Raw genomic sequence first — 12,826 nt, 5'->3', positions numbered from 1 at the left:
GGCTCCATCCCCAGTAGGGGGCTTGCAGGAGGCAGCTGATCAAAGGATCGACCAGTTGCTTAGGGTTTTATATATATAGATAGATATAAAAGGCTAAGTGTCCGTCAACCAGTAACTATGATGCACACTGACCACCAGGGGGCAGACGCTCAACATAGCAGTTGCCATGAAATGTACTGGCCATCCTGTCTAATCTAATAAAGAGGGAATATGCTAATTGATCATCACTCCATCACAAAGATGACTGCACCCACAGCTGAGGCCAAGTTTCCATAAGGAGCCTTAACGAGCAATCAGCAGGGACCTGAGGCTACGCCCTCCCCCGCCCCCGTGGGGCTTGACAGGGGACCTCAAGGTGCGCTTCCCGTCCTGGTGCTGGGCTAGGGGACCTCAGGCTGCTCCCCATGCCCCAGCGCCATGCTGGGGGACCTCAGGCCGCAACCCCCACCAAGTGGGGCTTGACGGGGACCTCAGGCCTCGCCCTCTGCCCCAGCACCAGGCCGGGGGACCTGAGGCTGCGCCCCCAACCCTGGCACCAGGCCAGGGGACCTCAGGCCGCACCCTCCACCCCAGCATCAGGCCAGGGGACCTGAGGCTCAACCTCCCTGCCTGGCGGGGCTTGACAGGGGACCTCAGGTCATGTCCCGCACCCAGTGGACTTGACAGGGGACCTTAAGGTGCACCCCCAATGCTGGGTTGGGGGAACTCAGGCTGCGCCCCTGCCCAGTGGGGCTTGATGGGGGACCTGAGGCTGCGCCCCCCCCCCCCCACCGCCTGGTGGGGCTTGACGGGGCATCTTAGGCCATGCCCCCAACCCAGCGGGGCTTGACAAGGGTGGGACTAGCCAGGTCTGGATCTAGCCCACTGGGGGGGCCGGCTGGGTATGGGTCTCACGCGATTTTGAGGCGCATGTGGATGGGCGGGGACTTGACTCTGGTCCTGTGGTGAGCCCCAGTCTCTGACAGGAGGAAGGTTTTCATATACATTTTACTAATTTTCTTTCATCTCTGACACTTCTATTATAGAAAAAGGGCAAATAGCAATATTAAATTATTTCCTCTAATTAATCCCCTTTTAATGTGCAAGAATTTCATGCACCAGGCCACTAGTTTAAAAATAAACGGCACCACGGACCAGTTGCTGACAAACTAACACTCGGCTTCCCCCAAGTGGGACACAGACCCCGCCACCACCCTGGAGCGACATCTCACCAAATTGCAGCCAACGCTGCCAAGACCCCATGGTGCAAAATGCAGCCTACAGCCCAGCCCAGCCCGGAAACGGCCACTATGGGCTCCAGCTAATGACATCACGTAGCAATCCAGGCTTCCTCCCCCTAGCAACTAGTCTCCTTGGAGTTTCTTCAGCCCAGAAACCTGACTTGCCTTATAGCCAGGTGCAAACATTTTACAGTTTAACCAAATGTTTGTGAAGCATTTTCCGTGCCTCATCTGCTTTGATACTCACAGAAGTCCTGGAGTAGGTAGATAGGAGACTGGGCAGAATTCTATTATCTTTTCATTAGCAAGACACGAATAGTGACATTAAAATATTTTTTCTTTCAATGTGCACGAATCTGTGCATCGGGACACTAGTATTCTAATAAAGAAGTCTACTGATTTTCAAAAAACTAGTAATGGTTAACTTTTTAAAAAAAGAGTTAGAATGAGCCTAACCGGTTTGGCTCAGTGGGTAGAGCATTGGCCTGTGAACTGAAAGGTCCAGGTTCGATTCCGGTCAAGGGCATGTACCTTGGTTGTGGGCACATCCCCAGTAGGAGGTGTGCAGGAGGCAGCTGATCGATGTTTCTCTCTCATCGACGTTTCTAACTCTATCCCTTTCCCTTCCTCTCTGTAAAAAAAAATCAATAAAATATATATTTTTTTAAAGTTAGAATGAGCACCAGCAAAATTAGCAATAGTTAATATTTTTAAAAATCAGAAAAATTGGATATAGTATGAGGTTATAATAAGAGTTACCCCTGAATATTTCTTCCTTATGTTAAATATAAGAAATTGTATTAAAAATCTTCTAAGGAAACTGACCATTTTGGATGTTCTCTATGGCAGATTCAAAAGCTAATTGGTAAAATGTCTCTTAAGCATTTACTATTTTAGGCATGATACTAATGGCTTGGATAATAAACATAGACTCAGTCTCTTTCTCTTAACTTTTTCATTTACTAATGGGCAGACCAGTAAAGACAAATTTCAATCTTACAAATTTTTAAAAGCAATACTTAAAGGCATTTGGCAATGATCACTCCAAAAAACTGATGGTTAGTTTGGGTTTCAAAAGATTAATAGGGGTTTGCATTGGGAAAGCTGGTTTGGAATTTTAAATTTTTTATCTTTGTGTGGGTGGTAAAGGTGGTAGTGCTGAATAAGTACCTCAGTGTAAAGCACTAAGAAACAGTGCAGTGGAAAGTTGATCTGATAACCAAGAAGGCAGGTAGGGTATACAGTGTGGATATGCTGGACAGAGATGATTCATATCCATGTGGACAGAGCTGGGTGGTGAGAGAGTTCAAAACAGCGCTCAATTTAAAACTTATTAACTATTTATTCCTGGATCACATTTGACTGTGGGTAACTGAAACTGCAGGTAGAGAAACTGTGGATAAAGAGGCACTAATGTATCTCTTCTCAGTCTCCTTAGCATCAGGTTTTATACATATTTGTGCTTTTTGTTGGTAATTTTGCTATTTAAAATGACCCCCAATAGTAGTGCAAAAGTACTGTCTAGTATTCCTAAGTACAAGAAAGCTGTGATGCATCTCCCTGAAAAAAACTACACCTGTCAGATTTGTTTAGGCATAAGTTATAGTGCTGTTGGCCTTGAGTTCAATATTATGAATCAACATCCTATATAATAAAACCCCAATATGCAAATTGACCGAACAGCAGAATGATCAGTCGCTATGACTGCCCTGACCACCAGGGGGCAGACACTCAATGCAGGAGCTGCCCTCTGGTGGTCAGTGCACTCCCACAGGGGGTGCGCTGCTCAGCCAGAAGCCAGGCTCACAGCTGGCGAGTGCAGCGGTGGTGGCAGGAGCCTCTCCCGCCTCCGCTGCAGGCAGGCAATAAGGAGCAAGGGGTCCCGGACTGCGAGAGGGCACAGGCCAGGCTGAGGGACACCCCCTCCCTCAGTACATGAATTTCGTGTACCAGGCCTCTAGCATATTAAATAAGGTGTTTTTAAACAGAAACACATATAACACCAAGTTACAAACCCTGTATTTCCCCTAAAAGCAATGGTTCAGAATAGCTAATTGAATCTTCATGGCAACTTTGAATATTGAGAACCAACCCTGAGATTTACAAGGTTAAAATTAAGAGGACACTGAAATTTATTAGATATGGGAATGGTAAGACATGAGTTAGGGCCCTAACCAGTTTGGCTCAGTGGACAGAGCATCGGCCTGCAGACTGAAGGGTCCCAGGTTTGATTCTGGTCAAGGTCATGTACCTTGGTTGCAGGCACATCCCCAGTAGGGGATGTGCAGAAGGCAGCTGATCGATGTTTCTTTCTCATCAATGTTTCTAACTCTCTATCCCTCTCCCTTCCTCTCTATAAAAAAATCAATAAAATATATATTTTTAAAAATAAATAAAAAGGCATGAGTTAGGAAATGGACAGAGAAGAAAACCACAGGAATCAGGTGTGACAGTTGAATAGGTATCCTGTCCAGAGTCTTAACGTTATTAAATAGCCACTGTCACATCAGATGGTTCAACCTCTTACCTTACAACAGAAGAAAGTATTAATAAGCCTGGCTCAACTACAAACTACATAAATGGCTACTCTTCTGATCTGAAACAACAAAATATCAGCAATAGTGAAGATGTGAACATCATGAATTAATGTCCTGCAGCCCAAATTCATCTGCCTTTGGCCAAATGAGCCTAACCGGTTTGGCTCAGTGAATAGAGCGTTCAAATGAAGACTGAGAAAGACAACAGCCATTGAAGTCCAAGAATTGATCTGAGGCTCATACCTAAACCTCAATGTTACTCCAAACTGATCTGATGTTTATAGCTAAAGCATCGACATAAACAACCTCACAGAACAACCATATCAGACAAGGTCACTAAGCCATATAAAATACCAAAAACTTCCTCGTCTCATGAGTGACTGTTATTCTTGACCAATTACAGCTCTGCCTCTGCTTTAGTCTGTCCTACCTGTAATATTAAGATGTCAAATGATAAAAGTGCCCCAGTTTCAGACAACATCCAATCTAAAGCAAGTCTCCACTTCATTAGATCTTTTCCCAAATTACCCAAATAAATAGATCCCAACCCTCTTGCTGAGACACACCCCATAGTGTGTGTGCTCCCTCTCTATAATAGTAACAAACCCAAGTTGTGTCAGAGATAACTATAAAAGAATTTCAATAAGGAAAAAGTAGTAAGCTGCTTACATATCAAATACCAGTAAAGAAAATACCCACTAAATTAGTTACATGAAGATTGTGAGGAATTTTGGGGAAGAGGCAACAGCTAAGAAGTTTAAAGTTTATCTTGTAATCAATGGAATTAGTGGGGAAGGATATGATCAGGTCAGGAAGAAAATTCTAATGGAAGAGTTACCAACAGATTGTATTAAAAAGAGGCCTGAGCCCTGGGCAGTGTGGCTCAGTTGGTCAGGGCTTCATTTCGTGCACCGAAGGGTCTTGGGTTTGATTCCCGGTCAGGACACATACCTAGGTTGCGGGTTTGACCCCAGTCTTGTAAGGGAGGCAACTGATCAATGTATCCTTCACATTGGTGCCCCCCCCCCCCACTTTTCCTCCTTCTCTAAAATCAACAACAATAATAATAACAGAAGTAATAATAAAAAGGCCCTACAGGGAGACTAATTTGAGAAAAAAGGTAAATGGGTGACATCAAGGCTTTCCAACTGGGACATTTGGTGGATGGTAATATAACAAGACAAAATTAGAATTTTTTTTAAAAAAGGTGTAATTTAAGGTGAAAGAGGGGGAAATTAAGATGTTAACTTTTAGACTCCCATGGGAGTCCCACTTGGATATAACTTACAGGACATTTACTCAACCAATATTTGGGGGATATTATCATTAGGAACTGTGCCAAGCCCTGCAAACAGTTATGAACAAGACAGTCATGGTCTGGAATTTCCACACCTGGCTTATTCTACAAAACTGAAAATTCCTTAAGGAGAGAAATTATTCAATGCAGAGAAGCATTAAATGGTAGAAATAAATACCTTGTACTGCACAATGAGTAACTCACCACAACCTTTCCCGCATGTGTAAACACAATTTTACCCTTGTGATCAACTGCATCAAAAATCTAAATGTATGGGCCAACTGCATCACCCAGTGAATCAATTCTTTTTCAAAGATCTTATACACACACCACTGCAATCTAACTTTTTCTTATTTATTCCCTTAGACTTAAGAATTAACTTGCGACAGTCTTAATATTGTTCATGTAAATAAAACTAATTTTTTGTCATCTTTCTTCTTCCCAGTTCCCTCAATGAAGTCAGTGGTGAGCTCAATATAATCAGTGTTACCAGTATACCTATATCAAGAAAAATCACGTTAAGTGAAAGCAAGTAACTTACTGCCATCAACCTGCAAAGTACTTAAAAATGCCCCCAAATCACCTTCTTATTCTCTACAAATCCATTTATTCTGCTTAAACCTACTTTTTTTTCAAGCACAAGCAGTCCAGATAACTTCACTTAGTATTTCCTGTTACATTTCTGTGAATGCCCACACAGTACTGTCAGCTATGTTACAGGATCTCTAATGCCCCTTCCAGCTCTGAAAGCCTGATTCCATTTAACAGGACTGAAGTTTTTATTAGCATTTAAACAGCTTTCAAGAGAAAATGATTTCCAATATTCAAAACACAAGTACATTGGGTAACACACAATCATTATCAAGCTAGGAAATTCTACAATGCAGTAAATTATTTTAGATTGTATAAAATGGTATATAAAAAAATACATTGGCCCTGGCTGGTGTGTCAAAATGGTTTGAGCATTGGCCCAAGCAACGAAGGGTCTTGGGTTCGATTCCTGGTCAAGGGCACTGTACCTGGTTTGCAGGTTCGATCCCCACCCAGGTCAGGGCAAGGGAAGAAGGTTACCAATTGATGCCCCTCATATTGTTGTTTCTCTTTCTCTTTCTTTCTCCCTCCCTTTCACACTCCCTCTTAAAAAAAAGTAAAAAATAGATTGGTAGATTTTATACTGGCTTCTGGAAGAAACTTCCCCCAAATCCCTATATGCTTTTTTCTTAACGTGAACTAAAATCCAATTCAACTAAAACAAGTAACTATTGGGAACCTACATGGTCAAGGCACTAGACAGAGTAAAGAATTCAGTTCAGAAAGACAAGGTTCCTTACTCTCAAGAGAGTTTCCAGAACAGTACTCATCCCAAGCTAGGTACCAGTTCAGTCAAGATAATCTACTCCCTTTTCCCCAATGAAATATTGTACATGTGCTTTCCTTTTTTTATTTATTTATTTATTTATTTATTTATTTATTTATTTATTTGTTTGTAATCCTCACCCAAGGATATTTTTCCATTGATTTTTAGAGAGAGGGAAAGACAGAGAGAAACATCAATGTGAGAGAAATACATCAATTGGTTGCCTCCTGCAAGCGCCTTCCCAGGGCCTGGGCCAGGGAGGAGCCTGCAACAGAGGTATGTGCGCCCTTGACTGGAATTGAACCTGGGACCCTCTGGTCCACAGGCCAACGCTTTATCCACTGAGCCAAACCAGCTAGGGCTGTACATGTGCTTTCACACAGTTTTCTCTACATACAATTTAAAGAACTAGCTTAGACCCTCAGACATTCCACAACCTGAATCTCCTTGCTTTTTTCATCTTCTCTGCCACTTCAGCCTACAAAGACATATTGCCATGGAATACTTATCTTTTTTACAGTAGTGTCTTAACCATTCAACAAGCATGTAGATATTATTGCGGGCAAGCACAAGATCTTCAACTTTTTGTATTCTCTCTTACGGAATTATTAAAAGCTTCTTTTAGCACAATATATTCCCTAAGTCTAACTTAGAAATGAAATTTAAGGACTTACTCTTAATGTCCCCTAGTCAAAACCCTGGAGAAGTAGCATAAAGTGTTCATGTTCTGGGGGTATCTGGAAAGCCCAGATCCACTACTGTCAAACTGACTTTGGGCAAGTAATTAGCATCATCACTTATTTTCTCAGCTATAACAGAGATTGTTAGTATCCACTTAACTAAATAGGATCACCCTGGGGGGCAGAGGGGCCTGGATTGGAGCACTCACCAAAAGATGGGTGAGTTCGATTCCAGGTCAGGGCATGTAAGGGTGGCAACCAATCAATGTTTTCTCTCTCCCTCGCCCTTAAAAAAAAAAAACCCACAAAAACAAACAAATTCAAAACAACAGAAAAACAATATATCCTCAGGTGAAGATTAAAAATAAACAAACTGTATCAAGTGCATAAAAGCCCACACTAACCATTATTATTAACTACTAGAGGCCTGGTGCACAAAATTCATGCACTCGGGGAGGGGAGGGGTCCCTCAGACTGGTCTGCGCCCTCTCACAGTCTGGGAGCCCTTGGGGGATGTCTGACTGATGGGAGCAGGCTTAAGCCAGCAGTTGGACATCCTTAGCGCTGCTGTGGAGGAGGGAGAAGCTCTTGCCACTGCCACTGCGCTCGCCAGCCCTGAGCCCAGCTCAGGGCTTCTGGCTGAGTGTTACTCCCCCTGTGGGAGCACACTGACCACCAGGGAGCAGCTCCTGCATTGAGCATCTGTCCCCTGGTGGTCAGTGCACATCATAGTGACCAGTCATTCTGCCATTCGGTCTATTTGCATATTAGCCTTTTATTATATAAGATTATGAACAGAAAGATAAAATTTTTTCTTTAGCACTTGATTCATTGGAATACTTTAATTCAGTTGGTGGTGCGTGAAATATCCTATCCTATATAATAAAAGCCTAATATGCTAAGTGTCTGGTCCTCCGTTCAACTAATCGAAGCGTAATATGTTAATGATATGCTAAGGCCGCTCAACTGCTCGCTATGACGTGTACTGACCCCCAGAGGGCAGATGCTCCAACCGGTAGGTTAGCTGGCTGCTAGGGTCCAGCCAATTGAGACTGAGCAAGGAACAGGCCTAAGCCGTCAGTAGGACATTCACCAAGGGCTCCCGGACTGCGAGCGGGTGCAGGCCAGGCTGAGGGACCACCCCCAAAGTGCATGAATTTCAAGCACCGGGCCTCTAGTATAAAAATAAAAGCAGAACTTTGTTATCTCAACCCACTGAATATTCAATATTAATATTCATAAGTGGAGCATTCACATGATTCATGCATATTGAAGTTTTCAGTATGGTATCTACAGAATCACCTACCTACTGGTACTAAACCTTAATATATATCCCACCTTCAAAAAATACAAAATACTAACGACAGGAAAAAAGGCATTAGTTGTGTGTTTTTTCAATAAATTGAGCCTATGATTTAAATGCCACAAAACAATTCTTTTAAAAAGATGATATTTCAAATCTTTGAAGCCTGCACATACTTTTTTACCATTAATGGACAAAGTAGTTATCCACAGAAACCTGAAATTCCTGGCCTATATGGACCTTATGTAATCACCCATGTACAAGTCTCTCAAGTGAAAATTTAATTCCAAATTCAATAGCCTGCCCAAGATCTCACAGATATTTCACAACAAAAAATCCTACATGATCAGAACGCATATCTTGAGACTAGTAGGTTTTCTGTTTGGAGTCTACCATGAGAAGAATACACTTTTTTCTTCCTTTTAGATGATTTTTTTTCTTTTCCCCTTAGCACAAGGTAGAGTGGTTTGCACATGTTAGATACTCTATAATGTTAATTAGCCTTGTCCTCACAACTTTCTGGTAGTAGGTATTTTAAAACATGTAGTAGAAAAACTCTGATATTTACATCAAAATAAATAAACAAGTAAATAAATTTCTAATGAGAAATTAGAAAGCATCATTTTAAAATAGAAGGTATTCAAGTAAATGCCTATATTGAAAATGTACAGAAAAACTTTCAAAATGCTCGACTTCAAATACTCACTATTTTAATTAATCTCTTAAATGTCTGTAATATACATAGTGCTTTAGTTTCAAAGACTGTCTTGTCTGTTAACTAGATGGTTTGAGCATATCACAAGTCTTTAAAACAGAGTTAATAAAAATTCTTAATGATGCTATATTACTAGAAGTCAATTATTGTTCCTAAACATATGTCCTACCTAAAATTATCTTCTATAATACTTCTACAAACTATTAGAAATATTTCAGTATTACACTTTTCGGACAATAATCCTCCAAGCAATGTTTTGATTTATTCCAGTTCAAATTGATAAACAATCCTTACCAAGTTCAATACAGACTTGTAGCTTAACATCAGAGCATTAATTCTTTCAGTTTAAAAAAACAAAACCAAAAAGCATGTGTGTATTTTCATCTTTACAAGAAATTCAAGAAAGCTTCAGTCAATCATCACATATGCATATTACTACATTAGATTTCTTTATTCTAAACATATTACCCACACATGTCTGACTAGTTGAAAAAAATTGTATTATTATTATAGGGAAAGTGCTATCTTTATACTGAAATTGAACACAATCAAAATGAAATTTAGTACTTTTACAGAATGAGCCAACTTGACAGAAATGGGAAGAAGTGGGGAGGGAAAAATCACACCATACACTCCACTAACTGAAAGTTAGTTTTATTTAAACTTTAATGGCTTGAGTTGGGAGCAAGCAAAGCTGCAAATGTAAGTAAAGAGCATTCAAACCCCTTTTTAAAAAGAAAAACAACCAAAAACTTTTATTTCCCCTAAAAATCTTGGCACTAGAACTACACAAATCTAAATATCAAAATACCCAAAACAAACAAGTCTCCTCCAAAAAGTCACAACACTAAAATCTTTAGAATTAGCAAACTAGATTTTAAAAGTTTCAAATATGATGCTAAAAACTCCCTAGGTAGCAACTTTCTAAAATCACTTGGCTTTGAATAAAACTGTATTTCATTGGCCATTTTAATATGCCAGCACATCAATTTATTTAGGAACACGAATTCTACATTTTTCATTGTTCTTGTTTCACAAATCAGAGAATTTCTCCCTGGTAGATAAGGTTTAGACATGATTTCAGGTGTTAAATCATACTGTTCATACCACAAATAAATAATAAATAAGCTCTTCAGCCACAATTTTATGGAAGACTCCATGTTCTTTTAAAATGCACACAAAATACAACCACTAAACCTTAGAGAACAAAATGAGTGTCAAAGAAATAAAAATACTTTTGTTTTAACATGGAGAGCTTTTTTTAGTTTGTGATGGGATGGGAGGCAGGAAGAAAGGATTGAAAATTTTTACCGTATTGCAAAAATGAGAGAGAAATCAAGTTAATCCGTGAAAACAGAACAATTTTTCAATATGCATGTTACCAAGGTTTGGAACCCAGAGTGTAAGTCTTCTGGAACACAACTGCTATCCTATTCACCATCCCCATACCAGAAGCTCCTCATCTCCAGTAAGATCCATGTGCCTGGCTTACTTTGCTGTTTAAGGTTCAGCAAGTCACCTTTCTGGCAGTCAGTTCTGGATATAAACAAATAAAACTGAAACCCCGAGTTCCTGCTCGGGTTTTACCCGACAAGGGAAAATGACAGAGATGCTGGCGGGAAAACCCTGCGAGTCTAGTTTCCTCCGTCCCGGCTGCCCTCCCCCTTCTTCCCATTCCCACGAAAAGAAACCAGTCCAAAGAAAAAGTTTATAACTTAATCCGAGAAGAGCTCAAAACCAGCAAATCGTGCGAGAGGAATGCACCTAGGCCCGCTCACAGCTGCGGGAAAGGAGGAGACGGCGAGGTGCCCCCGAGTGGGCTGAGTTCGGGGCCGCAGCGAGCGAGCGAGCGGCCTAGCGCCTCCGGCGGCCCGGCGAGTAGGCCCGGCCTCCGGATCTCCACGCCTCGAGCAACTCCCCTCCCCACAACGGGAGTGATTTCGCCCCTTTTCGCTACCCGGGACACGAAAATCCTGCCGGGTGTGGGGGAGGGAAAGTGTAGCCGAGAATGCGGAGGGGACTTTTGGAGACACAGCAAGGGCCGGGGACCGGCGGCGGGCAACGGCCCGGAGGAAAGCATGGGGGAGGGGGTGGCCAGGTGGGAGAGGAAAGGGGGCGGCCGGGCTCTCGGATCCGAGGGGTGGGCAGGGGACTTCGGGAAAGCGGAGAAACCGGCTCCGGCCGAAGGGGTGGGGCATGGCCCGCCCGAGGGCCGGGGCCGCGGGCGGGGGACCCCGCGGTGGGCTTCGGGTCGGATTCCGGCCTTACCTGAAGTCCTTGTCACTGGATGTCATTTTCTCCAGCAGATTGGAAATGTGGTACGAGGCGCTCGCCATGTTGACGGCCTCGATCCCGCCCGCTGGCGCCGCTGATGCTGCTGCCCGCTGCCGCCGCCGCCGCTGCTGCTCCTCTCGCTCGCGGCGGTCCCGCTTCCAGGGTCGCAGCGCGACGCCGACGCTGACTAAGGAGGCGCCTCGACGGGTGGCCCCCTCCCCGGCGAGGCGTGGGCCTGTCCCGGGGAAAGCAGAGGCTACGAGGCCGGCCTAACGACGGCGCAGCTCGCCGGAGAACGGGCTCATGGGAAGCAGGGAGCACGGCCGGACCTTCCCCTCGGGCTCAGCTCGCTCCCACTCCCTCCGCGCTCTCTCCCCAGGGCCAGAGGCCAAAACCCGCCTCCTTCGCTCCGGGGGCGGGGGCGGTGGACGCGGGACGCTACGGCGAGCTGAGGTCAGGGTTCACGGAGGTCTCCCCACGCACGCTGTAGCCACGCTACTTGAAGGGCAATCCTGTTGGAGGAGGCTTTTGTCAGTCTTCACGTGCACCGCCTTTTAGGAGGCCAGACTGCGACCCAAAGGGGCTGTTCTCGCGAGATTTAAATGCGACGGTTAAAGGATGGGGGACGAGTGGGATCAGTGTACCTTAATCTAAAAATAACTTGATTTTTTTTTTTCCTGTGTGACGGAGAAAAAGTTTACAATTTTTTTAACGAGTATAAGGTCTGGAAATAATGCTAATGAACGAGTTAGTCTGGAGACCAACAGAAGAATGACTCAAAGGAGCTTTCATTTTGAATCGGATGCGTGGCCTACATTGCTTTAACCACGATGGTATCATGTTGCCACGTGAAAACCACAAATCCCAGAATCCACTTGGGACGTGAAAACTACAAATCCCAGAATTCAGTTGTGGGGGGGGTGTTACAGTGAATCAAGATGTGATTGGCTGAAGCAACGTCCCCTTATTAGCTCCCGTAAAAGGAAGGAATGCTGGGATTTGCAGTCTGGCAAGGCTGCTGTGGTGGAGAAAACCTTTAGATCGCCGCGCTCTGGGTTGCTGCCGCTGATTCGGATTTTCTCTGCTTTTGCTGCTAAGGGATGTTTGCAGAGCTAGGCTGCCGCCTTTGGGCAAGCTCATTGCAGAGCAGTTGGTGTTCTTGACCAAGGCCTCGTAGCAACTTGCTACCACTAACACTTAAAAGTGATGGTAGCCTCCTTAAAGACAGCCGATCCTCTCTGCTGGTCGTGCTCCTTCAGGTGTTTAAGAACCAGCTCCCTGAAGCAAGAAAGACCGCTGTAAGATTAATGGGGCAACGACTGATGATTGTATTCATGGCCTACTCGTTTTATTCAGAACAGCTAGCTAAATGACTACCCTCTGTAGTAGGTTTTGTTGGACTTGATAATCCTACAGCTGTGTCAAGGGCTTGTACCTTGGTTG

At 43.6% G+C, this 12,826-nt stretch overlaps 1 protein-coding gene across 1 annotated transcript in view; it reads right to left on the bottom strand.

Moving 5' to 3' along the window:
* CAND1 (cullin associated and neddylation dissociated 1) overlaps positions 1 to 11,812 on the bottom strand; it is a 54,246-nt gene extending 42,434 nt beyond the window's left edge. The window contains exon 1 of the mRNA XM_079775385.1: positions 11,378 to 11,812. Within this exon, the coding sequence (XP_079631511.1) occupies positions 11,378 to 11,445 (68 nt within the window). The 5' untranslated portion in view covers positions 11,446 to 11,812. The remainder of the gene's footprint in view (positions 1 to 11,377) is intronic.
* Positions 11,813 to 12,826: the final 1,014 nt, after the last annotated feature.

Source organism: Cnephaeus nilssonii (genome assembly GCF_951640355.1).
Source record: "Cnephaeus nilssonii genome assembly, chromosome: 6".
In the NCBI taxonomy this organism is placed as follows: domain Eukaryota; kingdom Metazoa; phylum Chordata; class Mammalia; order Chiroptera; family Vespertilionidae; genus Cnephaeus; species Cnephaeus nilssonii.
Note: the sequence above shows the minus strand (reverse complement) of the source record. Positions and strands in the feature narration are given on the sequence as shown.